Source organism: Drosophila simulans, chromosome 3L (assembly GCF_016746395.2).
Source record: "Drosophila simulans strain w501 chromosome 3L, Prin_Dsim_3.1, whole genome shotgun sequence".
NCBI classification, from domain to species: domain Eukaryota; kingdom Metazoa; phylum Arthropoda; class Insecta; order Diptera; family Drosophilidae; genus Drosophila; species Drosophila simulans.
The window spans coordinates 14,714,341-14,741,272 of NC_052522.2; the positions used below are offsets into that span (position 1 = coordinate 14,714,341).

Here is a 26,932-nt window from a genome sequence, read left to right on the forward strand (position 1 = left end):
CATGTTTGCATTTCTGATTTCTTATTCGAACTTTCCCTTTGTCATTGTAATTTCCTCGAAGGTTTTCCAAGAATCTGTAAGCCAAAAAACCGTTCTTACCCCGTACCCCTGACCCTGCCGCATTCACGGAACAGCGAGACCCTAAGAACCTTAGCTCGAAAAACAAAACCTTTACCTGTTCCCTTTTGTTGGAAACCTGTTGTGGATTCGAAAAACTCGAAAAATCAAGCCGAGTGAGCCGGGGAAACCTGTTACCTCCAGGCGATTTCTGATTTTCGTTTTCAGCGCTCCTTCTTAGGGTTGGGCCCTGGACAAAATAAATCTCGAATTGCATCGGAACAGGTAGAGGGTCCCGGTCCCAGTCCCTCGGATGATAAACAAAAAAAACAGGGGCCCTTTCTGCTACGAGCAGAAACAAAGCCAATCCTATCTCAATAATAAATGCGAAAAGGCCGCACGGTTCGGTTCGATCTTTATGGCATTTCAAAGGGGGCATTCTCGTACATAAGATCGTGTGTGCGTTATGTAAATAGTTTTACATAAAGTCGATGCAGATTCCTTATTGAAAGCATACAACCAGGTACAGTTCGGGATAATGTGTCACAGGTTCAGGACCAGTTGGAGTTATAAATGGCCAAGGAGATCACAAGAAAATAATGATATGCATTTTACAACTTTATGCAATGCAATTACAACTTTATTAAATAAACAAAAGTTCAATAAATATAAATAAATCTAAAAAAATATTCGTGTTTAATAATATTAAATATTATATTATTAAACTATTAAATATTAATATTATTTAATATTATTCTAATTTATAGATATGGGCGTTGAAAGGAAAACTATTAAAATGTTATTTTTAAAATTTTGTGATTCACACTTTGTTATGTGTAGGAAATTGTTTATGTTGGGGTTAATCATATAAAAATATTTAAATCGTTACTTAACATTACATTTATAAGGTAGTATATGGTAGTGTGTTGTAGTCGCTTTATAAAGAAAACAGTACTTTATGATATGTATTTTCCGTGCCCTCTGTTTTATGCAAATATATATATGACTTATTAATAATAATTAATTATTTGAAGATTCCTAGACCATAAGCCGTAGACATCAAACTTCTTCAAAACAAAATACAAGGAATTCAGTTCTTTTTCTTTTAATAGAAGAATTGAAACCTCAAGTAAATTTATATTAGTGATTGCTACAAACATCTAAACAGACCTCATCCTTAGTTTTATATTTCCTTAGGATCTATTGAACCATTTGAACACGGGTTACAAATTCTCACAGGCTGTAAATATAAATGTGAGGCGAGCAATCACCACATCCCACAATAAATGAGTTATAATACGATACATTCACAAAAAATGAACCCCCATTCTTTAATTAATTGAGGGTTCTGAACCAAAAAAGTGAGAGCTAGAGATGCTAAAAAATGAAATCCTCTGTCGTGACACGAAAATATTTGGTAAGCCCGCTGCCCAAATAACCTCGAGACGAAGAGCTCCCCAACTGAACGTGAGAATTCTCAAGATCGTGCCTCAAAGGACTTTCTGCGATGCCATCCCTAATCAGCCGAACAAAAAAACATAAGAATGAAAGTGCACGATTTGTGTAAATTTGGCTTAGAATGTAGCTGGTTTTCAGTTACAGGATCGACATATTTCTGATGAACTGGCAAAACAAACCCAGTTGAAATCCAAAACAATAACTGGGTCTCCGAGAGAAGGCCGGCAATGTGCTGTTCCCACGCCAAGGATTCGTTTGGGCCCCGGTGGATAATTGTCTTGGAAGGAGGAATGGGCCCGAGATTCCCACGCTTCGCACAAGATCTCGGATCTCAGGTCCTGCAGGACCTACCTGCTGCCACTGACTAACGTGTGAAATTTCGGATCCTTCCACCTGCCTGCCTTTCGAGCGACGTGATTGGCTGAGATGCTGTAGGATCGCTCCTGACTGCCAAGAAGGTATAAATAGCGCCTCTGATCTTAGAGACAGCATCACACAGCATCCGAACGTCGAAGCGAGAACATCTCAGCACGCATTCTACGCACTCACCACCAGAAAATATCTGAACGAAATTCATCTAATGTCGGCCATCAGCAAGCAGAAGACCCTCAACACCATGTACAAGTCGAAAGTGTCGCCTTCGCGTCGCCTGAAGAATCTGTTGAAGCCACTGCTCGGTCAATTCTTCAACATGAAGAAGGAGCAGCCCAAGAGGAGCTCCTACATTGCCTCCGAGGAGAAGGAGGCCGAGTTCGAGTGGCTCAGCAACGATATGGACAACATGGCCAACGAGCATTTGGAGCATCGCCTCATCGAGGAAATCCGCCAGTGCGCCAAGGAAGATGCCGTCATTGTTTACAATGAGAACGGATCCGGGGAGCTGCACACCATCGACCAGGAGGATTACTATGTACCAGTGCATTTTGCCCGCACCAATGCCGGCACCTTCTTCTGGACATCGGTGCAACCCAAGGCCTGCGAACCCTATGCCATCGAATGGAACTTCCTGGACCGTTGGGCTCAAGCTTGAACGAAGTAATCGCCTGGAGCTGCAACTTCAACCTTGAACGAAAAATGGGTTTTTTCAACTTTCGATTGGGATAACTTCAACTGGACTGGAGCTCGGTTCTCCAGCGGGATGGGTACTCCAGAGTTTGGGCACTTCGACTTTGGGTTCATCGATCTTGGGCAGCGCTTTGCGGAATTTCTAACACACTGGAAATTCCCAAAAAAGCGATTGGGATAAACAGAATATTGTGGCGGGAGGTATTCCAGCAATTATTCCTTTTTGCCGTGCAAAAATGGATTTCAATTGTTTGGATTTTCAAAATACATTTGTAAACAAAAATACAAAATAAACATTTAAAACATATTTGAATTTCTTATCATTTGCGATGCATGGCACTCTCAACATGTGGGCTAGTTTTGGGTAAAGATGCGAAAGATCCTGTCTGCAGATCCTTCAAAGATGTGGGACATTCCCACGGCACCAAACATGTGTTGGGTTTTTGTTTACTGTTACCCAAAGATCTGGCTGAGATTTCGGAAAATGTGTGGAAAGCGGTGAGGAAAACTACCATCAGCTCAACATATGAGTTTAGATAAGAAGACAATGGTCTCGGTTTAAATATTTTAAACAAACTTCAGATACGGGATCATAAAAATAAACTGTTAGGTTTCAGATAGCAGAAGTTATTATTATTTATTTATTATTTTTCTTCTATTTTTAAGATAACCCTGATTTATATAAGTAAGATGATCGAATTTAGGATATATAAAGCATAAACTTTTAAATTGTAAAAAAAAGTATTAAAACATGGGTTTTTATGCCAATTTAATGTTAAAAAATAATAACTTGTAAATTTATAATATTATTTTAATTTTAGAAATGGGCATTCGAGCATTTATATTCCCATTATAAACGCACTTGTGCACATTATTATGAGGTTATGCCGCATAGATTAAAATATATGGCTTATAAAAACGAAATAATTTAAATGTTTTAAAAAATTTGTTTTAATATTGCTTATATTATAAAATTTCAAAATGGCAGCGACCAATTAATGTAATTATTTCAACGCAGGTTTTGAAGACAGCAAGGTAATGAAAGCAAACCATAATCTCACTTAAAACATGTTCCTTACCTTTAGAAAAATCATTTCAAGAATTTTGTAACCTTAGAAATCATACTAAAATGTAAATCAAATTTGTATGTGTTTGAAAAATGAAGAACACAAGATGGATTTTTTTGTTAGTCTTCCCATGAAGAGCTGGTTTATTTCAACAAAGGAAAAACTAATTTTCTTACTAAGCTAGATTGCACTTAACGGTATTGGAAGACATACGCGATGCTGTTGCTTTTCTTATCAATAACAATATCTGAAGATTCAAACATAACAGTGGCTTAACAACTAAATCTCAACTTTGAAGGGGTTAACAATCACAGTTAACGTTCCAGGAACGTGAAACCAACAACAAATGGATTAATAACAATATTAGTTAACAACAAATTAGCTAATATATTGCACATGACGTTGTGGGGGTGTTGACCTTGGGGAAAACGCACTCGAAGCGGAGTCTTCAGTTCGAGTTCTTGTGTCCCGCCAAGTCACCAATTGCACTTTCCTCCAGCCCGGTCCTGTTTGGTCCTCCATCTCCATGATCGCCATGTCCTTGTCCATGCCATTCTCCTTCTCCCACTTGAGTGGTGGGTGGAATGGTGGGCGTTGGGAAATGGGAGAGCCAAGCGGTCTTTAAAGCTTCGGTACCATCCAAAGTTACGTAGAATTACGTAGAGGGTGCGCTTGGAGCGCGTTTAAAGCTGCAACAACCTCGTCGAGCGCCACCCCCTCATCCCATTTTTTATTTTGGGAGAGAGTGGGTGGGTGTTTTACGAGATGAGGCGATGTGATCGTTAACGGTTTACATTGAGCACTGACTCGACGATCGGCGGATCGCCGGATTTTATACAACTCGCGGACGGACGACGTTGACGCCGCTGCCGCGTAAATAGAGATAAACAAAGAGCACTTACACCAACTCACACCAACTCGCGCTCACTCACACACTCGCACACACACACACAGCCGTGTGCCTGACTCTCTTGGGTTGCGTCTGTGTGTTCGCCCTTCGTTATCAACCATTTATTGTGGGCCCTTTTCGGTTATCTACAGTCGACGGGCTACTACCCATTTTTATGTTTATCACTTTTTACCCTCCCCTCGCACGATCTTCTGTTTACTTCAGGTCATTCGATTCGGATGCACTCGGAGAAATGGTTTTCGTCCGCCATACCTTGCTTGAGATAGGAAAGATAGTTCTGGAAAATGAGCATCTTACAGTCACATAAATTGGAAAATAGTATGTAATGGGAATGATTGTAAAATGAAACAAACAATTAGGTAAAACGTGACCTTGAACTGTAAATTAAAATGCTATCTAGCTCTAGACATTGTTTATTAGTATGAATCTTAAACGTCACAAAAGGAAATGTAGTCTTCAAGGATAAAAATTAATCCAAAAAGTAGGCCACTTTTTTTTATAATATTATTATCTGTTACCCAACATTATCAATAAACATTAGCAAAATTTATAAATTAGAATACTTGACTTTGTATTCTTAGTTCTAAGTACTCATTACTTTTGATATTATTTTCTATCATTTTATTTAATTCCTGTACTTATACTAATTATTTTTATTATTTATTCATCATCAACATTAAGGTAATGCGTCTTTTTCTCAAGCAGCATCTTTGTAAAAAACTATCTACATTTGAAACACTCAGTTATTTCTCAGACTGTACTGCACGCTGTAAACTCTTATGACTTTGCCGTTTCCCTTCTGCTCTTGGTGTGATTTGTTTTCGTTTAATCTTCTTCCACACGCACGTTCGGCAGCATCTCTAGGGTCCGCGTTCGGGTCCGGTCCGCCGCACCTCTCACTCCAAAATCACTCACTCCAAGAACCCAAGACCGTCCCTACTGCTGACTCGTTTTTAACGATCTCGCAGACCCCAAAAAAACAAGAAGGGTCCCCCCTTCGCCAGTGGAGCTTATGTGCATTCCGAATGCAAGGCACCAGTGTGGATACAACAGATCCAGATACATACGCTGCATATAGAAAGTGTATGCCTGTAGATATATGTACAAGAACGCGTACGCCCCTCTGCAAATGCAGTTTAATGACCGTTCATGACCAAGTCAATCAGATGCGGGACTATTAACTATTTACTATTTACGCATGGCAAAAATCAGGGGAAACTGTTCTACGACGACTATCGCCGACACCCTGGAATGGGGGACCATTAAAAAAACAAATTTGATAATATATATACAGGGAGCAGAACAGAGGGGTAGTTCAATAACTATTGTTATAAATAACAAAATGTTGGGGTAACAGCATTATGCTGGTTAAGTTGATGTTTCTGCATCCTCATTTGAAGATTGCATAAAGCGAATCTTTCTAAATAAGTTACTAAATATAACGAGATAGTGTACAACTATAAATAGTTAATATATGCATAACATTATTCATAGAAAACTGAAAGAGTATCTCATATCTATATCCCATTTTGAATAAATCTTTCTGCTGTTACTGTTTACTCTGGGTCTTATCAATAAATACCTCTACAATTACCAAGCAGGTAGGAGGATGGCTAGAATTGCTTCCCCTAATCATTTCCTTTTTGCCGTGACTCCTTTCGAGAACCCTCCTCCTTATAAAATCATGGGAACGTACGTTATGCGTGCGCTCCTCACGCGCAGGACACGTACGGAAGAAACCGTGGGAATCGAAACCGAAAATGCACCTAAACAAAAATAAATGCACCAGACCCTAGAAGAGGGTAACAATAGACAGGTCCCTCCGCACCCGGGCCATTTCGAATGGAATTAGAAAAGGTTGCCCAGGTGGAGTTGGGGGTCGATTTTAATGGGCCCCGAAGAATGAAAGCAATCAGATGTAAATCAAGCAGCCAAGTTAGCAGTCAAGTCATGGTAAATGGGCAACCCCTCGGTAAAAGTGGAGAATTGTGAAAAGGAATCATCCCCGGGGCATTTACAAAACATATAACCGACAACAATTACTATTTTTTCAATTGTATAAGAAATAGTTGTAGAGTGCAAGTGGCCACAGAAATGAAATAGAAAATAGGAATAGAAAACAAAATCAATTAAAAGTGCTCCTTAACTGATTCCTTCTTCGCTGAAATATAAAATCTAACAGTATCCTTATTTGTCCACATATTTAAAAAGAAAATTAGTAAAAATGAACTAGTATAACTTTTTTCATGTAAGTCGAAAGTTATACTTTATATTTCCACACAAAAAAGCCTCAAAAAGTTGTTTCCCTAAAAGTACTAATAATGTATCTTCCAGATTCGCGCAGTACTAATGCCATTGTATCTGGTTCTTGTGGCAGCAGTAAAGACATCGGATATTGCCCAGACAACGCCTTCAAATACAAAAGTCAACGCTGCTTTTCAGATTTTTCACGGCGACATCGACAAGTACGAGTTGTGTGTAAAGTTAATACGAGTTTGCCGCAAAGTATGGGACCAAGCTCCCGATTACAGCGATGCCGAGGAGAAGACTCCAGATGGAATCGAGGTGAATGACGAGGATAAAGCTGAGTACAAGAAGGGGGATTGCATACCGCCTGGTCTGTCAAAAGACGGAGATCGATTGTTTTGGAAAATTGTCGCCAAATGGCAAAAGGAAATCGACGACAGGTTCCTGATCCAAAATCTCTTCGTGGTGATTATGACGACAGAGAATGGACGAAATACCAAGTTAACTTTTGGCAAATGGAACGGTTGGTGCAATAGGACCGATAATTATGATGAAATCACAGAAGCCCCCGATGATTCAAATGAATATGTCAGCACCCTAGTCAAAAGGCAAAGTGCCTTCAAAAATTGCCAAGTAAATGCAACATTTGGTAAGTGGACTATCAGCGAGATTAAAGGCACACGACAGTTGGACAAAGATATCAACATAATTTCGAACTTTTTGTCAAAATTCGATAAGTATGCCAAGAGCAAGTGCTGTCCATATGAATTAATCAGAGATCGATTGGAAATCATAAACGATGGAATTGACTTTCTGCAAGAACTGCGTGGCATAGAATCTACTTCTGTCACAAATTATACAGATCTCAATACCGATCTTTCCAATCTGAAGGACAGAGTGGAGGACTTTTCTGATCTCATCCAAAGTAAAGGTGGTAACTACTCGACTGGAAAATGTTGCCCCAACATTTTGAGCGAACTGGAGAATTTTCGAAATGATTTTGCAGACAAACTTAAATTTGAAGGCACACAGGCACCGAAATTTGACCACCAGCCAAATATTGAAAAAGAGAAGAGCTTGCGAGAAATGATTTTGAGTTATGTTGGGGATATTGGTCTACTAGAAACTTCTCTTGTGAACCAAACTAAAAAAAGTACTTATTGTGAAGGCGAACAAACACAAATTAAGAATATAGAACAAAAAATAAAAGACATAAGACCCGAAAAGTTCCTAGGAGAATTATTAAAACAAATAGAGCCATTAAATGAAAATCTAGCTGAAGCCGATCAAACTATTTCAGATGCGGAAAAGCTGCTCAATATGGAAAAGGAAAATCTGCAGAAATTAAATTCCTTACACGGAGAAGAATGGCATCAAAAGAACAAATCCTTTAAGGATCTCGAATCGAAAGTGAACCAATTGGAATATAGAATCAATAACTTGAGCTTGTTGGAAGACGTAAATTGGCCAAAGCTTAAAAAATCCGTGGACGATATTAATAAAATGGTCGAAAACAGTCCATCATTTTTCGCTAATATAACAATTATTTCCATGAAAAATGGCATGAAGTATTTCAAAGGTTATTCAACCGCAGATTTCCCTATCAACCTAGAGAAAAAAAGTGAAATAAGATTTTGTACAAATGAGTCTATTAAACTAAGTGACAATTTGGAAAAAATTGAAAAGGATAAAAATAAAATTGTCGCTTATCACAATGAGCAAGAAAATGTTGCCAAAGCGCATTTTAACGAACTTTTAGACAAGGAAAAAGAACTGCAATATTATAGCCCGAAAAGCTCAACCTTAACAGAAAGTCGCATGAGTTATAAAGCAGATGTTCCAAGCACGAACTCATTACAACTAGAGATTAATCAATTGGAAAAAGATATAGACAATTTAACAGAGAACGGAATCGAAAAATTTAAGAGGCAACTGCAATATACCCGATTAAAATTCGAAATGGATAAACAACAAATTGATAGCAAACTCAAGGAACAGCTAAGAAATATAAATCTTTTCAGAGAGGAGATGAAAAGGGAAGAAAATCGAATCGCAGAACGTTTAGCTAAATTAGACAGACCCAAGGAATATGACGAAAAACTAAGCAAACTTGAGGCTGAAGCCATGGATTTTCCAAAACAAATAGCGAGTTCGGAAAAAACACTTTTAGATCAAATCGCTTCGCTACAACGTCAATTAAAAGTCCTGGAAAAAGAGGCGGAGAATACTGAACATAGGGCCGATCTATGCGACGCTGAATGTGATTTTGGTGATCTGAATTCTATTGATGAATTGATGAATAGGGTTCATGCTGTCAAAAATAAATTAATTAATTGAAATCCAAAGATAGATGCTTAACAGTCCATATACTAATAATACTATATAATATTAATACAAAGATTTCCTAAGCATTGCTTAATGACATTTTTGGCATCGTTGAATCTAATTAAACTTTAAGAACATCTTTAAAATTTCGGCATAAGCATCAAACGAACGCAAAGTTAAAGGAAATTGCAATACATCTTTGATCAAACCTATAAATGTAAATTATACATATAAACATGTAAATTATACATATTTTTATCATATTTATAATATATATCGGCTCCCTCGTAAATTGCAATTTGTTGTTGCATTAAATGAATTAATAAAACACCTTTCATATAGTATCATGACACAAACATGCTTACTTTTTACTACCAAGATGAACGTATTATCATGCCCCGCTTCAATTTAAAAATCCCGCCCAATTTTTGACATTTGGCAACACTGTATTTTGGCTAATAAAAGTAATCGACGAAGTCGATAGTCCCAACAAGCAATCGATGTTTAAAAACATTGGCAAACGAGTTGCCAGACCATTGAATTTCTAGCACGTGTGGAACATTCATTTAATTGTTATTTTTATGCAGTTTAACTTGCTATTTGGACCAATAAGAGAATAGGAATGCGTGACAACACACCGCCACACCGGCCAGATTTCGATGACGGCGACGACGAACTCCAGGAGATAATTGAGCTGGAGGAGCAGCCGCTGGACGAAGATGACGACGATTTGGAGGAGGTGACGCTGGAGCAACTGGAGGCCCGGCTTGCAATGGCCGGTGGCGATGATGATGAAGAGGAGGACGAGGAGGAGCTACGTGACCGTGAGAGAATAGCAGCCATCACGGACGAAGCTACGGTCACTTTCACGAAGCACACCGCTCCTGTTTTCGCCTGCAGTCTGCATCCCAACTACAATTGGGCGGTGACGGGCAGCGAGGACGATCGAGCCTTCGTTTGGGAAACCACCACCGGCGATGTCCTCTATGAGATCACGGACCACAAGGACACCGTCACGGAAACGCACTTCAGCCACGACGGCGTCTATCTGGCCACCGGTGATCTGGCCGGCGAACTCTTTGCCTTTAAGGTCAGCGAAAAGCACGATGAGCGTCCGATCCTGACCAAAATCTGGGAGTACTCCATGAGCGACATGTCCTGGCTCTTCTGGCATCGAGCTGCGCACATCCTGCTGGCGGGCAGTGACAGCGGAGAGGTATTCGTTTTCCGCATACCCAGCGGCGACTGCAAGATCCTGCCGGGACAATCTTCGCGTTGCGAGGCCGGAGAGCTCAGTGGGGATGGCAAGAAGCTGTTCACGGCCTACGTGAACGGATCCGTGAAGCTGTGGGATCTCAAGAGCTGTCAGGTGCTCATCGACGTAAACGAATCGCATCCAATGGGATTCGGCGAGATCACGCACGCGGTGGTTGCCTGCGAAAGGGAATCGCCGTTCTACGTCTGCGCTGAGGCGTCCGGTGAGTGCTTCATACATATACTATAATACCAGTTTCCACATCTATTACTTGTCCTATAACAAAACTATTAGTAAAAGGAATCCTGTTCTCCATTCAATATAAACAGCAACTAATAGATTTACTTTCCTTCAGGAAAAATGCTGTTCTGCACTAACAACGGTCCGGTTAGCACAATCCAGTCGGAACACGGAATCGAGTGTCTGGCCTTTGCTCCCTCCTCGGCGGATCTAAAGCTCTTTGCCTGTGGCTCGCTGGACGGCAGGATATCCATCTGGGACTATGCCAAATCAGCGTTGCGTACCATATGCGAAAATCCAGTTCCCAATGATGCTGTCATAAGGTGAGCGCCGCAACTTTGATTAAACTTTTAATTTGTTTGTTGGAAAGCTTACTAATTGCTTCAATTATTCCAGGATCAAGTGGTTGAACGACCACACGATACTTGCGGCCACCTCGCAGGGAAATCTGAACGCATTCGACGCACGCACAGGAATTTTGAAATTCACGCTGACGGGACACTACTATCACATCTACGAGTTTGTCTACAAGCCTCAGGAAAATCTACTGCTGACGGTATCCGAGGACAACACGGCCAAGATATTCAAGGTGCCGGCGCTGGGCGATTAGTTAGGTTTTAAAGTTTTGTACTGTGCTATATATATGTAAATAGTAAATACATATTAAAATTTATCTCAGTAGCCAGGTGCATTGAACCCATGTGGTGGTCCTGATCCACTTGCCCCATATATGTGCAAGAAAAAAGGGGAAGGCACATGGCTGACTAAAGATAGAACACACAAAGAAGGTTACAGTTTGGGGTAGCAAAATAGAACTGCAAAGGATTCCGGGTTTTTGCATTGTGTCGAGAATACTATTATATTTAAAGTAAGTCTGTAAATTTCTAAGGAAATTTAATTTCAGACTGTCAATTTTGGTTATGAAAAGAATTATTGTTTAGCATTTTTACATGAGACAGAACTATGTTTTTAACCGGAAGCGTATATGAGAACTAAGTGCATTCTGAATGCAACTGCAACGAATTCTCTTCAATATCTGGTTCTCTTAGGGAGAATGCGACATGCGTATTGCATTGGGAGCACATGCAAAGAGACAAACACTTGTTTATGTTTTTGTTTGTCGGTTGTCGTTCACCTCCGACATCCACACACACTCACACACACACAAAGGCGAACAATTGTCTAAAAAATGAAAACGAATTTTCATATTTACATATTTATTTACCTTTCTGTTGTATTATATTATTAAAGCTTTTTCGGAAGAGCGACCCGCGGATGGAATTCTCGACTCAGTCTGCATCGGGTTATCAGTGCGAATGGGTAACGGTTCTCCCTCTATCGGGTAAAAAGTAATGTTGAAACGGTTTAAAACGTAGTCTCCCAGGAATTTTAACTGCGTGAAAATATCTTAAGCAAATATTTGGAGCGTAGCGAGTGAATACTTGAATATTTGAATTACACCAAATTTAATAAAGCAGAGGCACAAAGTTCTGCAGCTATAAATAAAACTTACAATGTTCATTCGCAAGTTTGAGTACATTTATATTACCCTGTGGAATGGTAATCACGAAATCTCATGACTCGTGGCATTATATGATGAAGCGTCACCGAAATATTAACGAAAATTGCATATGGAAGTGATCCATCATATTTTTCTTTTTAAAAATATACAGATTAAGTGCGGCGCGGGCGAGTTAAAAAAAAGTAAAAATAGAAAGAAAGGGTTAATTCTGAGTTCTAAAATTGGAATACCCTATAATAACTTGGCCAGGATTTACAAGAATACATGCAAAAATGAACATATCCGATTTATTATTAAAGTAAAATGTAAAAAACTATCAAATTTAAATTCAAAATTAAAAAATAACAGAATTATAAATACTTAATATAAAATTAAACTTTAAATCAAATAATATACTAATTAATGAACTATTTAAGACATCCGTCTGAATAAACATTAAAATCTGATGAATCAATTGATGTTATTTGATAATAATATGTCATCCATATCCTTCATACTGCTCCGAACTTGAGCTTATAGCTAGAATACCCTCCGAAAGTGTATTAAAGCTGATATCCCGCAGCTACGAGGCGACAATAAAAGTCACACGAAATCACAGTTAATCAACCACAAACGGGGGCCCGAACTGATCCACCGAAAGCACTGTAATTGTGGCTGTGGCGACACCACCACACCGGCAACCAGCGCCCTGTGTGTCTCTTTTACAATTAGATTACCAGAGGAGCTATACGGATCCAAAATGATCCCATCCCGCTGGTTGAGCCACTAAACTGTGCGGAGGCGCTACACTTGTTTTGTTTATTATTTGTAGTAGTTTTTATGGCGGTCGCGAGGGAGGTGTAAAGTTGGGCAGCAGCTAATCCATATGGCCAGTCAGTCGGGTACTAAAGGTTCCACGATTCACACAATTGAATTATCACAGTTTGAAATGTCAAATGCACGCGCCTGGCGATGATCCATCCCCGGATCCCCCACGTAACTACACTTCATGATAATCCGCTCAAGTGTTTAACAAAAGTCGCGCTCGGTTCGCATTAATGAGCATTTTGGCGCACAAAAGACCGCCGAATCCATTGGAGTAATCGTCGTCAAATGAGCAACAAAAGAAGCCTTATATTAAATGGGGTCTCCGTTCGGTAATCTAACTAACTAATCCGTAACTCTCTTCAGCTGCGGTTAGCCCATAAATCTCCGTACACAAACGGCTATAAAATTAATTGATATTCGATTCATTGATATGCCATTGGCACTTAAAAGAAAAAAAAATATTAGATTAACTGGGAGCAATATTGGGGCTTCTTATCAGCGACTTCCTCATTTTTGAAGTTTAAGTTTTACCGGAAATCGGCTCGCATACAGTAGTCATTCCCCAAGGGATACATATATTTTTTAGATTTGTTTGCGCACAAACAAATATTCTAAACTGTCTTAATTCGTCTGATTTTCAATCGAAAGATATTAATTGTATTTTAAACTAGTTTATGGGCATCTTTCTCATATCTAAAGCCTTTATTCCGTGTTAACACAATGTGACATTTAACCTTGTTACAATTATTGTGCGCACAAATAGTTTGTGGCAAGTTTTACTTGCAGCCGTTAAATCAGCTGCAATTAAAGGCATACACAAATCATTGAGCTAATGTCTTTTGGCACATGGCATAGCCACCAGTACTTGGGAAAAGTGACAACAAAGTGGCTAAAGATTTCGACAAAATGCGCACATATTTAAGACCCCACCAAAAGGTCAATGACTAAGGCGAAAGAGAGGCAAACTTAAGAGATTGCCGGCGACTTTCTCTTAGGCGGCTGCACGTGCTTTATTTTTGGCACACCGCAATCGAAAACTTCTCAAACTTCTTTGGCTAGCGAAATGTTTGAGGCGTCTTGCATCATGCGTTTGGCCGCATGTTTCGGTGGAAAGTTGGTTGGTTGGCCAGGTAACAGGTAAGATGTTTATGGCCCAAAAGAGCGCGAGAGAGCAGCAGCTGCTTTTCGCGCCGCCTTACCTAAACGGAATAACAAAACCAGGCAAATGCAAAGCCCAAGTTGAGCGAGCGACAGCCGTTGTTTGCTCATAAAGGGGGGTAAATTCGTATTCCAAACTTAGTTTGAACTCAGAGCGCGTCGCGAGCAGTGCGTTCCATCCGATATTCTGTCGGATCTTCCGGTTTTACGGTTTCCCAAATTTCATCATACCCATCTCATCTTGTTTCGAAGAGATGAGCATGATAGAAGCACGTGTGTTCTAACACCTTATCGGCTTTGAATAAATAGAGCGAGCCCTTGACAAATGTGAGGAGCGTACATTGGAATGAATAAGTGAAGTGCCGAACAAAACAGAACTGAAATCGGAAAACAACAGAGACAAATGAAAAAAACCATGTGGACTCAAACGAACTGAACTGTATTGGAAGCTCCACGCTGGCACATGTGTAGTGTGTGCTGATAAAAAAAAAAAGACACCGAGAAAAGTACAAGAAACCCCCAATAAAAGCAATGGACTTGTGTACATAACGACGGCCAGTCAGTGTAAATCGGAAAAGTTACCCTATAACAGCATACAAATTCAAAAGGTATTCCGTATTCCAAGAACCACCCATAAAAAACGTCGCACATCTTCCGAGCAAAAAATGGCGCGAGTTCAGGCCAGCGACTCGTTGATTCCCCGCCAGGTGTTCGAGGTTCCTCCGGCGGAACCCAATAATTCCACGGCGGACAGCGGCAGTCAGGGTTCCGGGGTGAAGCTAAAGAAGCAGATCGGTCTGCTCGATGGAGTGGCCATCATCGTTGGTGTGATTGTCGGATCCGGCATCTTCGTGAGTCCCAAGGGAGTGCTCAAGTTCTCCGGCTCCATAGGACAATCCCTCATCGTCTGGGTCCTCAGCGGAGTGCTCAGCATGGTGGGCGCCCTATGCTACGCCGAATTGGGTGAGTAATGCTCCATGTAAGGGGGTAGCTTTAGGAATTTTTCGGTTTTTTTTTGTTTTTCCGATAATGAGCCCACGCCCATTCAAACAATGTTCTGCGGAGCTGGCAGTTATTGCTTCCCGCTGATGACAGCAATCGGTGGGTCAACATATGGCATGTGTCCGTGGCTGGAGTGGGGGAGTTGTTTACATAGGTGTAAGACAAGCACCTGTAGCAAACACAGCACAAATTCAAGAAAAAACTGGAACAAGAGCTCTGCTCGGCTAGAATGCTTAAGTCAGTACAAATCGGCTAAAGAGGTTAAGGCCAGAGATAAGCTATATATCTAGCAACAAGCACTAGTACTGCACCGAGAAAAAAAGATGAGTTCAAGATTATGATTTGCATATTTTTTAAAATAAGTTTAAGCAACATGTGGTACTTAAAGTGCTATAACTAAACAGCACTCACTTTTTTACAGTAGAAAGAACAGGAAAATTCAGCTTATTTCCAATTAAAATCGGCCAGATCCAAGAGACAGAAGCGGAAAGACTCTCTGACCTTTGGTTCGAACTGAGAATCTTTTGAGATTAACTACTCCAACCAATTACCATGGAGACACATTTAAGGCGTGGAATTAGCTCGGTCCCATTGAAAATGCCTCTTCAAGTGGCACACACAAACCAAATCAGTTCCAGTTCCCCAGCAAAATGATGAATTAGAATTGATAGTGGGCCAGACAAAACATTCAATTATCAACTAATTAGCACTACGAGCCCTTTCAGAAAAGTACAGGATGCTTTAATAAGATAGGATGCTTTTTGAGGAATAAATATATTTATATTGTTGGAAATACAGCGAGTGTTCTTTGTTTCCTGGGGTAAATTCAAATTATCAACCCTCTCTATTGAAACTTACATACATAAATGACCGAAGGTATAAATTTACCTTTTAAAGATATGAAAACAAATAAGAACTTGAATGGAACTCTCTTAAAATCTTTGATCCACAACAAAACTTAAGAGAAACAAAAAAAGTCTTATCGCTTTTTCTCTTCTTTTACGTCATCTTTGCTTAAGGCTTTGTAATCATTATTAAAACACGTTTTTTTAACAATCAGCCAGGCAGACAGTCATTACCATACATTTTCGGCAGACGCAAATTAGCATAATTCTCGGAATTTGCATTACGAAATATCAATACAAGTTCAATATGTCTGATCTGATCAGAATGATTGAACATATGTTTGAAAATCAAATACTGATGCTACCTTTTTCTAATATTTACTGTCAAACATGTTTATGAGCTATTTAAATACTAAATAAAGTTTCAAAAATCTTTATGTACTGAATGATAAAGCAAATAAAAAAAAATTATCACCAATTACTAGGATGGTCGTAATAAATGGAAGAGTTAGCACATGCTTTTAAAGCTTTTTCATATGTTCTCCAACTGCTGGAACAACCCTCGTTAGATACATACCTCCAAGTATTTCCAGAACCAAAGACACTAGAATAAATCTAAAATTCTTTGACAGAACTGTGTCATGCTTATCAGATTGTCAACGTTTGCTCTCTATAAGGCTAATCACTTTTTAAACATTATTCTCTTGGGATGTCCCCATAAACTACGCCGTAATGAGCAAATTTTCTACTATAACTAATATGATGACTTTTCCAGGCACGATGATACCGAAATCGGGCGGAGATTATGCCTATATAGGCACTGCATTTGGTCCTCTGCCTGCGTTCCTCTATCTGTGGGTGGCCCTGCTGATCCTGGTGCCCACGGGCAATGCGATTACGGCTCTCACTTTCGCCATATATCTGCTGAAACCTTTTTGGCCTTCCTGCGACGCGCCCATCGAAGCTGTTCAGCTGCTGGCGGCTGCCATGATATGTAAGATTCGCTGATAGCTAATCGGTGGTGAGACTAGGGATAGACTATATTGACTAATTGCTTGATCTTCCACCCTAGGTGTGCTGACGCTTATCAATTGCTATAATGTTAAGTGGGTTACGCGTGTGACGGACATCTTTACGGGCACCAAGGTGGTTGCCCTCCTGGTGATCGTAGGCGCCGGAGTCTGGTGGTTGTTCGATGGCAACACGGAGCACTGGGATAATCCCTTCGCGGGAGGCTTGCAAGATCCTGGATATATAGCCCTGGCCTTCTATAGCGGCCTCTTCTCGTACTCCGGCTGGAACTATTTGAACTTTGTAACCGAGGAGCTCAAGGATCCGTATCGAAACCTGCCCAAGGCCATTTGCATCTCAATGCCGGTGGTCACGGTCATCTATATGATCACGAATATTGCATACTTTTCGGTTCTCTCGCCAGACGAGATCCTTTCGTCAGATGCAGTGGCAGTCACCTTCGGCGACAAGATGCTGGGGTATATGTCATGGATTATGCCCTTCGCAGTGGCCTGCTCCACTTTTGGTTCGCTGAATGGAGCGATCTTCGCCTCCTCGCGTCTTTTCTTCGTCGGTGCAAGGAATGGTCATCTGCCGGCCGCCATTTCGCTGATTAACGTTAATTGCCTGACACCTGTGCCCTCGCTGATATTCCTGGTAAGTTAGAGGCTTAACCTAAGTAAGGAATCTATAATTATTTAATTAACATTTTTTTTTAATTTCCCAGGGCCTGCTCACCTTGCTGCTGCTGTTCATCGAGGACGTCTACGTACTAATCAACTACGTCAGCTACGTGGAGGCGTTGTTCACGCTGATCTCGGTATCCGGACTACTGTGGATGCGCTACAAGCAACCCAAGACGGAGCGACCCATCAAGGTCAACTTGGCGCTGCCCATCATCTACTTGATCGTCTGCCTGTTCCTGGTCATCTTCTCCTGCACACAGACGCCATATGTGGTAGGAATCGGAACGATCATTATACTGTCTGGAATTCCGGTCTACTATCTGACCATCCACAAGCCGGTCAAATGGCTGGCGGACACTTCGCAGGCGATCAACCTGTGGTGCTCCAAGTTCTTCATCTGTATGCCCAACCAGGAGAAGTTCGACTAGGACTGCAGGACTCTACGACTTTGGGAAGAGAGTGCCTTTTGTGGATGTATCGATCAACGCAACTATAGAAGGGAATATCTTGTAGTTAGGATAAGTCTCAATTTACCGATAAGATAGGTTAGAAACGCGAAATTTTGAAAACCTACGCACAACATTACAAAAGTGTTATTGTAAATAACTCAAATGCATTCTGGTAGGGAAGTCCCTGCTTCAATTAATATTATTTGTTAGCTATATTTGTATTGTATATTTCAAACCCAAAAAAAATGAGTTCCTCGTCGAAAGCAGAAATATGCCTGTTATACAAAATGCGAACCAATTTTTACATATTATACAAGTAATTAGGAGCTTATTCAGTAAGTAATAATTATTATTGATGCAACTTTTTGCGAAATGTAAAAATCGAATTTGTTTTGTATAAGAAAGTTAATAATAAACAATTTAAACTTAGATGAGTATTTAATCTTATTACCTTTTGCGAAGTGGGCTGAAATTGTGAGCATTATAACGCATTCAAGATTAACTATATTTCGGGGTTTTGAAGTAAGGTATATGAAGTTCAAAAAATGCCACCATTGCAGTTCTCTGATATGAACCCTATTATTTAGTAATTATAGGCAGGATATATATAAAATAAATTATCATTATCATCTCCCACAATATTTATTAATTTTTTATATTTTTATTTTCTAGTTCTATTTGCTAGTCCAGCGAGTTCTAGAACTCACTACTTAATGAAAGCGCCTTTATAACGCCTTTTAGGTATGCAATCTTTTTCGTCGTAGTAACAATCTACCGGATAGTTCTTAAACAGAGAACACATATCTGTATCTACATATGTTTGCTTAATAATATCATTAGGCAAATTTCTTATTTATTTTTATAAAATATGAGAGCTAATTAAATTTTTGTAATTTCAAACCTGAATACATTTTCTAATTTGAGTTTAACCGACCTACAGGTTAACCGGCTTTACCCATTTTTGGCGCTCAAATTTGATGGTCCGGCGAAAGCTTTTCGGAAGCTCAATCCGAATGGCAGTTAAGTTTGTAGCGAGTGCGCAGAGCGATGAGTTGCCCGCCCAGTGGGCGAAGGAGAGAGGGAGAAAGGAGAACGCGCCGGCGCTCGCCGAACCGAAAGTCGTATAAAACGTTGCGTGGGCGAAACTGTCATTTCAAAAGACCGTTGAACGGGATCGGTAGTTGGCCGCAGTGTTACGGATCGCACGCGTCTGTGAAAACTCGAGAAAATCCCGGTGAAGCACCCAGTGAAATGACGAGTGACCAGTAGATAACCGGGTTCAATAAAACGAAAAACGATAGAGAAATACTATCTACCACCACCTGAGTGTTCAGTCCATTACGATGGCCAAAAAGCAGGTGCTAGTCTTAACCCTAATTTGCCTGGGTTCGCTATTTTTGAAAACAGTGCCGGCTTCCACGGAATACAACAAATACGTGGCGCAGATATTTCAAAAATACGGCAATGGCGGGACAATCAACTTTGAGGTAATAACCAATAAACCATCGAACTAGCCTTGTAAACACACACAAGAGCGTAATTTGAGCACAGGTAAACACAGGTAAACAAAGTCGGACACGGGACAAAGCTTTTGCGGTTAGCGTTATGGCAAAAAATTAGTGAGTTGGTGTCTTCTTTTTGTCATTTTTGGGCCAGCAACAAAAACAATGTGTGTGGTGGGGGGAGGGGTCTCATATGAATTAGAGTTAATCAAATATTTGGGCATTGTGAAAGTGAAACAATTGTGTTCTTCTGGCCAACTTGAGACTGGATCGGGCAAACAAAACACTCTCAACAGCTATTATCGCGTCACTCTTAAAAGGTTGTAATCTTTATATGCGCGCAGCAATTTTATAACACAGTGGACAGAACGCAGGCACTTCGTATGATACAAAACGTAGACTTTTATTGCTGGCATTATCATAAATTTAATCAAAATCCAGACTAACGAGCAGCACAGCACAGTGAGATGTACAGTACGCGAGACCTGAGCATCAACACGACCAACAACACCCACCCCCCGCCCACGACATCCTTCTGAATCCACGTCGGAGATTAGGAGATGATAAGCCCGATAAGACTGCTTGCTCCTCCTTCCAATGGGCACACTAGATATGGGCATCTAGTAGCCGGCGCAGCTGACGAAACTAAAGAAAAAAAAAAGCAAGCGCAACTTTCGCAACGCGATCGTTATGCTTATGGACTCCAAAGCTATTGTCCGTCCGATTCCGAACAATCGGAGCCAATTGACATTACTCATGCGTATGGACTACGCAATACGCTGTGTCCATTTGAATGGCGAGCCGCTACTAAAAATGTTTCTACTTTTTACGCACTCGGCATACTAACATTAAGGGTTGGATGTCCGATGCCCCATGTGCCGTGTCCCATGCCCACCCAACCGTCTCGTATTCTATCATTATTCTAATATTCCAAATTTGATTACATATAGCGCACTTGGCACACAAACAAATCTCAGCTGAATGAAAGTAAAATCCGCCATTTGGTGGCTTCATGAGCTACATAATAAATAGTTTTTTTTTTTTGTGCCAGCGCGTGTGTGTCTAATGTTTGTTCATATGCAAATTCCATGCCATCCTGATCTTGGGAATCTGGGCAATTCTTTGGAGCCACTCATCACACGCCGGACACACGCCCCGATCCCCGGCGACAGGTGGCTGTCGAGGCAATTAGATGGGCCTCCACCACCACCGCCCCGGGGAATCTCCACCCACTTTAGCGACAGCAAATATGCGACAGAATGGAGGAATAACAATAAACAAATGAATTCAGATGTAAATATAATTGCCTGGCACGTTGACAAGTAAATCAAGTAATTATCGTTGATAGATCGCAGCCAATGTATTTACTTTGACAAATTAGTTAAATAAATAGCAAATGCGATCGATTTGTGGGCGTGAAATTTTGTGTATAGCTACTACGAAAAATGTGCAGCAGGTTAAGGTTTGTTTTTAAAAAAGATTTCATAAAACAAAACAGCTGGCATATGTTTTGTTGCGTTTGCTCCAGCTACTTCGAGATTAATTGCTGTTTTTAAAAGGTTTTTTATAACTTCAAGGTTGCAGTTACTGTTTAAATAGTTTAGGGAAATAGCAACTATTTAAAACTAATGAATCATCAAAATTTCTGAGAATTTGTACATAGATATTTTTAAGCCTATTTATCTTTGCAAAAGTTATTTTAATGCCTATTATCGAATACTTAGTTATCTTTAAAATAAAATAGTTTGACTACAATATTTGAAGCATAATGCTATGTGTACTTATCATTAGATAGTTTACTTATATTTTGCGCCTTACAATAACTTGTGCCCTTTAGAAATCACACTTGTTTTATGAAAATACTTCGGTTTTTTATCTTGGAAAACTTCCAGATAACGTCTAAGTGCTTTCTAAATATGCTGTCATGAAGATATTATAGGATTAGATATATTTATTAGTTCTATTTGATCATCCTGCCTTAAATGTCTACTAAATGAGGAACTCAAATATTTTCCAGGGTCTTGAGCATCTGATGTTCAGCCTGAACTTGGGTCAAATCCAATTCGATCCCTCGCACACGATTGATCAGCATCGACCTCAGGGATACTCCAACGAGATGCCGCATGCCACAAATGTCACGTACTACTTTGAGCCGACACGAGTCAATGCCACCGACGAGGAAGCTTTGGAGCTGCAAATCTCTCCACGTGGCAATCGCTCAAAGTCGGAGTCGGAGGCCGAGGTTCCGGAGTTCCTAGAAATGCATGACCCCAAGCACCGACATCCGAGGGAGAGTTCTGGTGAGTGGCGGCGTCGCTTAATATTTAACAAAGATGTGCACCAGTCTTATCTTTATGGTCGGAGATTTCGCACTCTACTTCCAACCGTATTACTGTATGTATTTGCCGACCATCAGCTATGACTGATAATAGCTAAGCTACGCAGGATAGACAACATGGTTATAAACCTTAAGATAGTTTGTTTTAACACTTATCCGGGTTCACCAGATTCCATAAATGCAAAGAAATTCTAAGAAATGCGCGGATTAAGGCTCACTTGACTGGCACTTAATAACAAGCATACAAACTTAATAAAACACCAGCCACCTGTGCCACAATACAAAATTGAGGCCGGCAGAATGTCGCATTCGCATCAGAATGGAAGTATAAATAGATGAAGCCCTCGACTCGACTCGACTCTTTCCATCAATTGGCCGATTTCCAAGTGCAAGGCGACTGCGGTCTATCATCAATTCAATTATGCCATCCCATCCTCCATGCCATCTCATTTGGTTGATAGGAAGTTCCGTCTGTGATCGTGGCCTTGTCGCATAAATTATCATTACCATGCACGTATATATAGTTAGTATCAGATATTTCTTTCTCCTTTTGGGCCGTAAATGTAGCCGTAAATCAGCAGGTAGGAAAGATCATTGTCAGCAGGCGACGAAAACAGGGCGATAGCACGATAAACGGACGCATTATGGATGCGGAAATCCAAAAGAAAACAACAATTGAACGAATTCAGATACAGATACAGATACAAAACGAGAAACAAACAGGCCTCAATCGGTCGGTACGCTTGTTATTTATTTTTGTTGGCTGAGTCTTACAGTTAATTGAAGTGCACACAATCATTACAACGTTGTCCCATATAAAGTTAACACTAAACAGCCGACTGGATTAATGGCAAGTTCGCACATGCGAATTGGATAACAATCGACTGAGGAGAGAGGGCAACGTGTCGGGATCGAAGAAATACGTTTGCTATTTCCATAGAATGAGTGTAAACATGGGAAAAAGAAAATTCCCCATACCTAGCATTATAAACAAAGTGCTTAAAAGGTTTAAATTAGAACAAACAGTTGCTGCTCATAATGTGAACCCAGCCAAGCTATATAATAATGCATAACGTACAGATTATATTGCAAACTGCAAAATCAGAAGTAATTCACATGCAACAAGAATTTCTAAATACTTTACTAAGGTGCTTATACCTTAGACTTTCACTTAAAACAGGGAATATTTCCACTGCTTCTTAAAATTACATTACTTTTAAACTTTTTATTTTCAGAACCTGTTGCCGCTTGCTTATCACCAAAGTCGCTGCTTTCCCTCATCGTGAACCACAACGATCTCCACAAAAACATTGCCTACCGCAAGCTGCTCATTAAGAATGACGTTAGCTCAACTGATGGCATCCACAATTCTGAAGAGGAATACAACGAATTCATCAACTCGGTGCGGATCACTCCGCGAGCTTTTATGAAACTCTGTCCAGCTCTTTTAGCCCAGATCGATAATGGAGTTTGCAAGCAACCAGCTGCACGATCAGAAAACCTAAACGATAAGAACCAAAAGATATGGTATGGTAGGTATCTATAATTATACTTTGCTATACAAGATAACTTACCTGTATCGATTCAGCTTGGATCTATGCCAGCATCACTATGCTTATACTGTCCGCTTGCGGATTACTGGGCATTCTTCTGGTTCCTTTGATGAAGTCGGCTGCCTATCAGGAAATTCTCAAGTTCCTGGTTTCCATCGCTGTGGGCACTTTAGCTGGCGATGCCCTGATGCACTTGCTCCCCCATGCTCTTTTCAAGGAGGAAAAGCACGAGGAGGAAGTCACTGGTATCAATCCCTTGGAATCAGATCACAAACATAGCAATGAGGCGGCTCTGCTATGTGGTTGTACTTTCCTAGCGGCGCTATTCATGTACATGCTAGAGAACCTGATTCCGCTGCTAAAGGGAAGCAAGCCAGGTCATGGACACAGCCACGGACATGGTCACAGCCACGGCCACAGTCATGGACATATGGAGAAGCCCGCTGCGAAGGATGCTATTGATCTGCCAGCTCCTCGAGAGCTCAATGTGATGCTGCAGGAAGCCAAGCTGGATGAGAAGACTCCCGATCGACCGCTCACCCCAGTAGCCTTCATGGTAATCATCGGAGATGGTTTGCACAATCTGACCGACGGTCTGGCCATAGGTGCAGCCTTCGCAAGTGATCCGGTCACTGGATTTGCTACCGCCTTTGCCGTACTCTGCCATGAGTTGCCCCACGAACTGGGCGACTTTGCTCTGTTGCTCCAAACAGGTGTCTCCATGCGAAGAGCCGTCTATATGAATATTGTTAGCTCAGTTCTTAGCTTTGTGGGCATGTCCGTGGGCCTGTTTATTGCGGGAATTGGAGATGGCATGACCCAATGGATTTATGCAGCCACCGCTGGTTCCTTCCTGTATATTGCCTTTGCCGATCTGGTGCCCACAATGAGTGTGGCCCACAATCCGGAGATGGCCAAAGATCCAAAGGGTATAATTATACAAATTTTTGGCATCCTTCTGGGTGGACTGATAATGTTGGCTATTGCCCTTAATGAGCACGATTTAGAGGGCTTGTTCAAGAGCTTTTAAAGAATAGCTCTGAATCTCAAACAGCTATGTTGATTTTGTTTTCTTATTGTAGATAGTAGTTTAAAAATATGTTTCTGTGGAATCTCTGATTCTCTTGCTTCTTTAAGCATGCCTTACTTGTTGAAGATGAAATCGTTACCAAATGTTAGTCTGTGGTCAGCTTTACATATGATTTAAACAGCACCTTTCTTAGTGTTATAGAAGCTTAAATATTATAATATAAATGTTTAAAAAAAAAGAATTAAGATAAAAGAACTGTGAGCAAAAAAGAGAAGCCCTAGCATTGGTAATTAAAAGAATATAGAATCATTACATCATAAAATAAGACATAAGAGTGTTCTGTTATATAAATTCTGCCTTACGAATGCTAAATCTACAAATAATACGAGCTATCCAGAATTTCATTCCATAAGATAGTTAGCTTGTAAGTAAAATGATAAAAGCACAATTTTGTTTGCTCATATCCTTTTAAAGACGGATTTTCTTTGTTGTAACAAATTAGGACGCTCTTTAATGATTTACTTTTTAACACTTACAGTATAGTTTTAAATATTAAAGAACGTTTTAAGATAACTGCAGTTGCTGTTGTTCCTCAAATGGTTCATTGGGCAGGCGTGCGGGGCTCTAAAATGTGTTTTAAATTTGTGACACAGCTCTTTATCGAAAAACGGTGAGATATACTCACAGGTTTCTTAGAACGTTCCTCCAATACACCAAATGCAACATGATTCAATTGGAAGCCAGACGGCAGTGCAACGCCCTGAATGCGATAGAAAGCACCAGAGGGACCCTCCTCCGCAACTTTGTGGGCAGCCGAGATGACGCATTTCCCTAAAAAGCTGGTAGAGGCCACCATTGGACCGCGTGAGATGTCGATGTGATCACCCAGGCGATATAAGGTGACCCTTCCATTCGTCTGTTGCGCAATACTGGGCAACTGTTCGCTCTTATACTTGGAATCCTTGAACATCTCCTGGGCTAAATCCTGTTGGACGTCCAAACGCTCGATGCGCAGATCCTGAGCAGCCAGTTTAACCATCTCTGCCGAAAGGGCGCGCATCTCTTCCTTTGCTGGCTCCCAGTTCTGGGTTTGCAGCACAATGTCGTGGACAAAGCTTCCTGATTTAACTGTGAAATGTAATAAGAGTAATTTTATAATTAATAATTTAATATAATTAATATATATATTCCAGACAGTATTAGTTTTAAGATATATATTTATGAAATTTTCATTCAATTAAAGGGGCAAAGAAGAAACCTAGTAACAATATCGTAATCTTCAATCCTAAAAAGTGATTCGGCTTACTGTTGGGTCCAGGAAAGCTATGGAGCTGAAGATTGGCCTCCGGCTTGAAAGCGCGGTTCAAGGCGGCTCCCAACATAAAGCTGCAAGTGCGCCAGAATGCTCTAAAAGTAAACAACATAAGCAAGTTTAATACATATGCTATTATATATGTAGTACAACACTCACTTGTTGACCACGTGTGGCTCGGAAACATGGAAGTTAAGCAGCTGCAGAGTGCAGGATTCCTGCAAGGGTCTGTGCATATCCCAGGGCACACTGCCGTCGATCAAGGCCAGTGCCGATCGCTTACAGTGCCCCTCACTCAGATGCTGGGCACAATTGAAGGGCGTTGAGATGTTGCCGTTCATCACCAGAGTGACATCCTCCGGAAGTCCCAGATACCGCACCTCGATCTTATCGATTCGACCCACTGCATCCCGTTGACGGCGCTGCTCCTGGTTGAACAGGTCATTCCGCTTGGCTATCGATGCAGAACTGCCACTAAAGTTGGCTGTAAGTTGAAAGTTGTATTTTATAGTATAGTTTTGTTTATTCAGTTAATTAAATTGAACTGCGATCTAAATAAATTCTAGCTATTTTTCCGCCAAGACATCAACGAACTGCCATCACTGGCCGAAGAGCTCCGCTGAACGTGAATGACCGCCGGCATTATGTAAACAACTTTCTCGATCATTGGTCAATAAAAGGGCTCCTTATAAGTGTTACTTACCCTTAGTTCTGTATTGTTGCAGCTGCCGCAGGGCGCACCAGCTAGTTTTATGTAATTTTGTGGCCGCAGACATGGTAAATTAACAAAATACTTTCCAGGGATGCAGTTCACAAAAGTGATGGTACTATGTCAAGGCGGTCAGAATGGAACCAATATATCGATCTTTTAAACATGACTCTTCGCTCGCAAAATATAAGGGGCTTTCCTAAGCACTTGTTGCATGTAAACAACGGCGAATAACATTAAAACATCACAACATTAAAAAGTTGTAATTAATTAATTATACAATGCAACTTCGAGATATTGCAATGATACGACGTTTAAGAATTTAAGATACATAAGTTACAGAAAAACAATATATTATTAATTATTTATTTTTTCAATACTATC

At 40.5% G+C, this 26,932-nt stretch overlaps 6 protein-coding genes across 9 annotated transcripts; 5 read left to right on the plus strand and 1 right to left on the minus strand.

The window, feature by feature from the left end:
- The first annotated feature begins 1,986 nt into the window (after positions 1 to 1,986).
- Positions 1,987 to 2,887, plus strand: LOC27206298 (enhancer of split malpha protein). Its single transcript, XM_016171499.2, has one exon. It carries the CDS (start codon positions 2,096 to 2,098, stop codon positions 2,543 to 2,545), a length of 450 nt encoding a protein of 149 aa, XP_016031906.1. The 5' UTR covers positions 1,987 to 2,095; the 3' UTR covers positions 2,546 to 2,887.
- A 3,165-nt stretch (positions 2,888 to 6,052) lies between these two features.
- Positions 6,053 to 9,351, plus strand: LOC6738089 (DNA repair protein RAD50). The gene is made up of 2 exons (XM_016171500.3): positions 6,053 to 6,510; positions 6,892 to 9,351. Exons 1-2 carry the CDS (start codon positions 6,400 to 6,402, stop codon positions 9,139 to 9,141), a joined length of 2,361 nt encoding a protein of 786 aa, XP_016031907.2. The 5' UTR covers positions 6,053 to 6,399; the 3' UTR covers positions 9,142 to 9,351.
- Positions 9,352 to 9,608: 257 nt separating this feature from the next.
- Positions 9,609 to 11,305, plus strand: LOC6738090 (angio-associated migratory cell protein). Its single transcript, XM_002084868.4, has 3 exons — positions 9,609 to 10,607; positions 10,740 to 10,947; positions 11,021 to 11,305. The coding sequence occupies exons 1-3, from the start codon at positions 9,752 to 9,754 to the stop codon at positions 11,232 to 11,234; spliced, it is 1,278 nt and encodes a 425-aa protein (XP_002084904.1). The 5' UTR covers positions 9,609 to 9,751; the 3' UTR covers positions 11,235 to 11,305.
- Positions 11,306 to 11,859: 554 nt separating this feature from the next.
- LOC6738091 (Y+L amino acid transporter 2) lies at positions 11,860 to 18,533 on the plus strand. 4 transcript variants are annotated; one of them, XM_016171501.3, is made up of 5 exons: positions 11,860 to 11,966; positions 14,421 to 15,074; positions 16,734 to 16,952; positions 17,031 to 17,626; positions 17,697 to 18,533. In XM_016171501.3, the coding sequence occupies exons 2-5, from the start codon at positions 14,777 to 14,779 to the stop codon at positions 18,081 to 18,083; spliced, it is 1,500 nt and encodes a 499-aa protein (XP_016031908.1). In that variant the 5' UTR covers positions 11,860 to 11,966; positions 14,421 to 14,776; the 3' UTR covers positions 18,084 to 18,533. The 4 variants fall into 4 exon arrangements, with proteins under 4 accessions (XP_016031908.1, XP_039149871.1, XP_039149873.1 ...); XM_039293937.2 differs by having other exon boundaries at positions 11,904 to 11,973; XM_039293939.2 differs by having other exon boundaries at positions 11,929 to 11,944.
- A 713-nt stretch (positions 18,534 to 19,246) lies between these two features.
- LOC6738092 (zinc transporter ZIP5) lies at positions 19,247 to 25,105 on the plus strand. The gene is made up of 4 exons (XM_002084870.4): positions 19,247 to 19,591; positions 21,624 to 21,906; positions 23,180 to 23,476; positions 23,533 to 25,105. The coding sequence occupies exons 1-4, from the start codon at positions 19,448 to 19,450 to the stop codon at positions 24,525 to 24,527; spliced, it is 1,719 nt and encodes a 572-aa protein (XP_002084906.1). The 5' UTR covers positions 19,247 to 19,447; the 3' UTR covers positions 24,528 to 25,105.
- LOC6738093 (39S ribosomal protein L39, mitochondrial) lies at positions 25,012 to 26,700 on the minus strand. The gene is made up of 5 exons (XM_002084871.4): positions 26,543 to 26,700; positions 25,999 to 26,323; positions 25,834 to 25,934; positions 25,213 to 25,655; positions 25,012 to 25,151 (listed from the first exon to the last, which is right to left on the minus strand). The coding sequence occupies exons 1-5, from the start codon at positions 26,613 to 26,615 to the stop codon at positions 25,092 to 25,094; spliced, it is 1,002 nt and encodes a 333-aa protein (XP_002084907.1). The 5' UTR covers positions 26,616 to 26,700; the 3' UTR covers positions 25,012 to 25,091.
- Between the last annotated feature and the right edge of the window lie 232 nt (positions 26,701 to 26,932).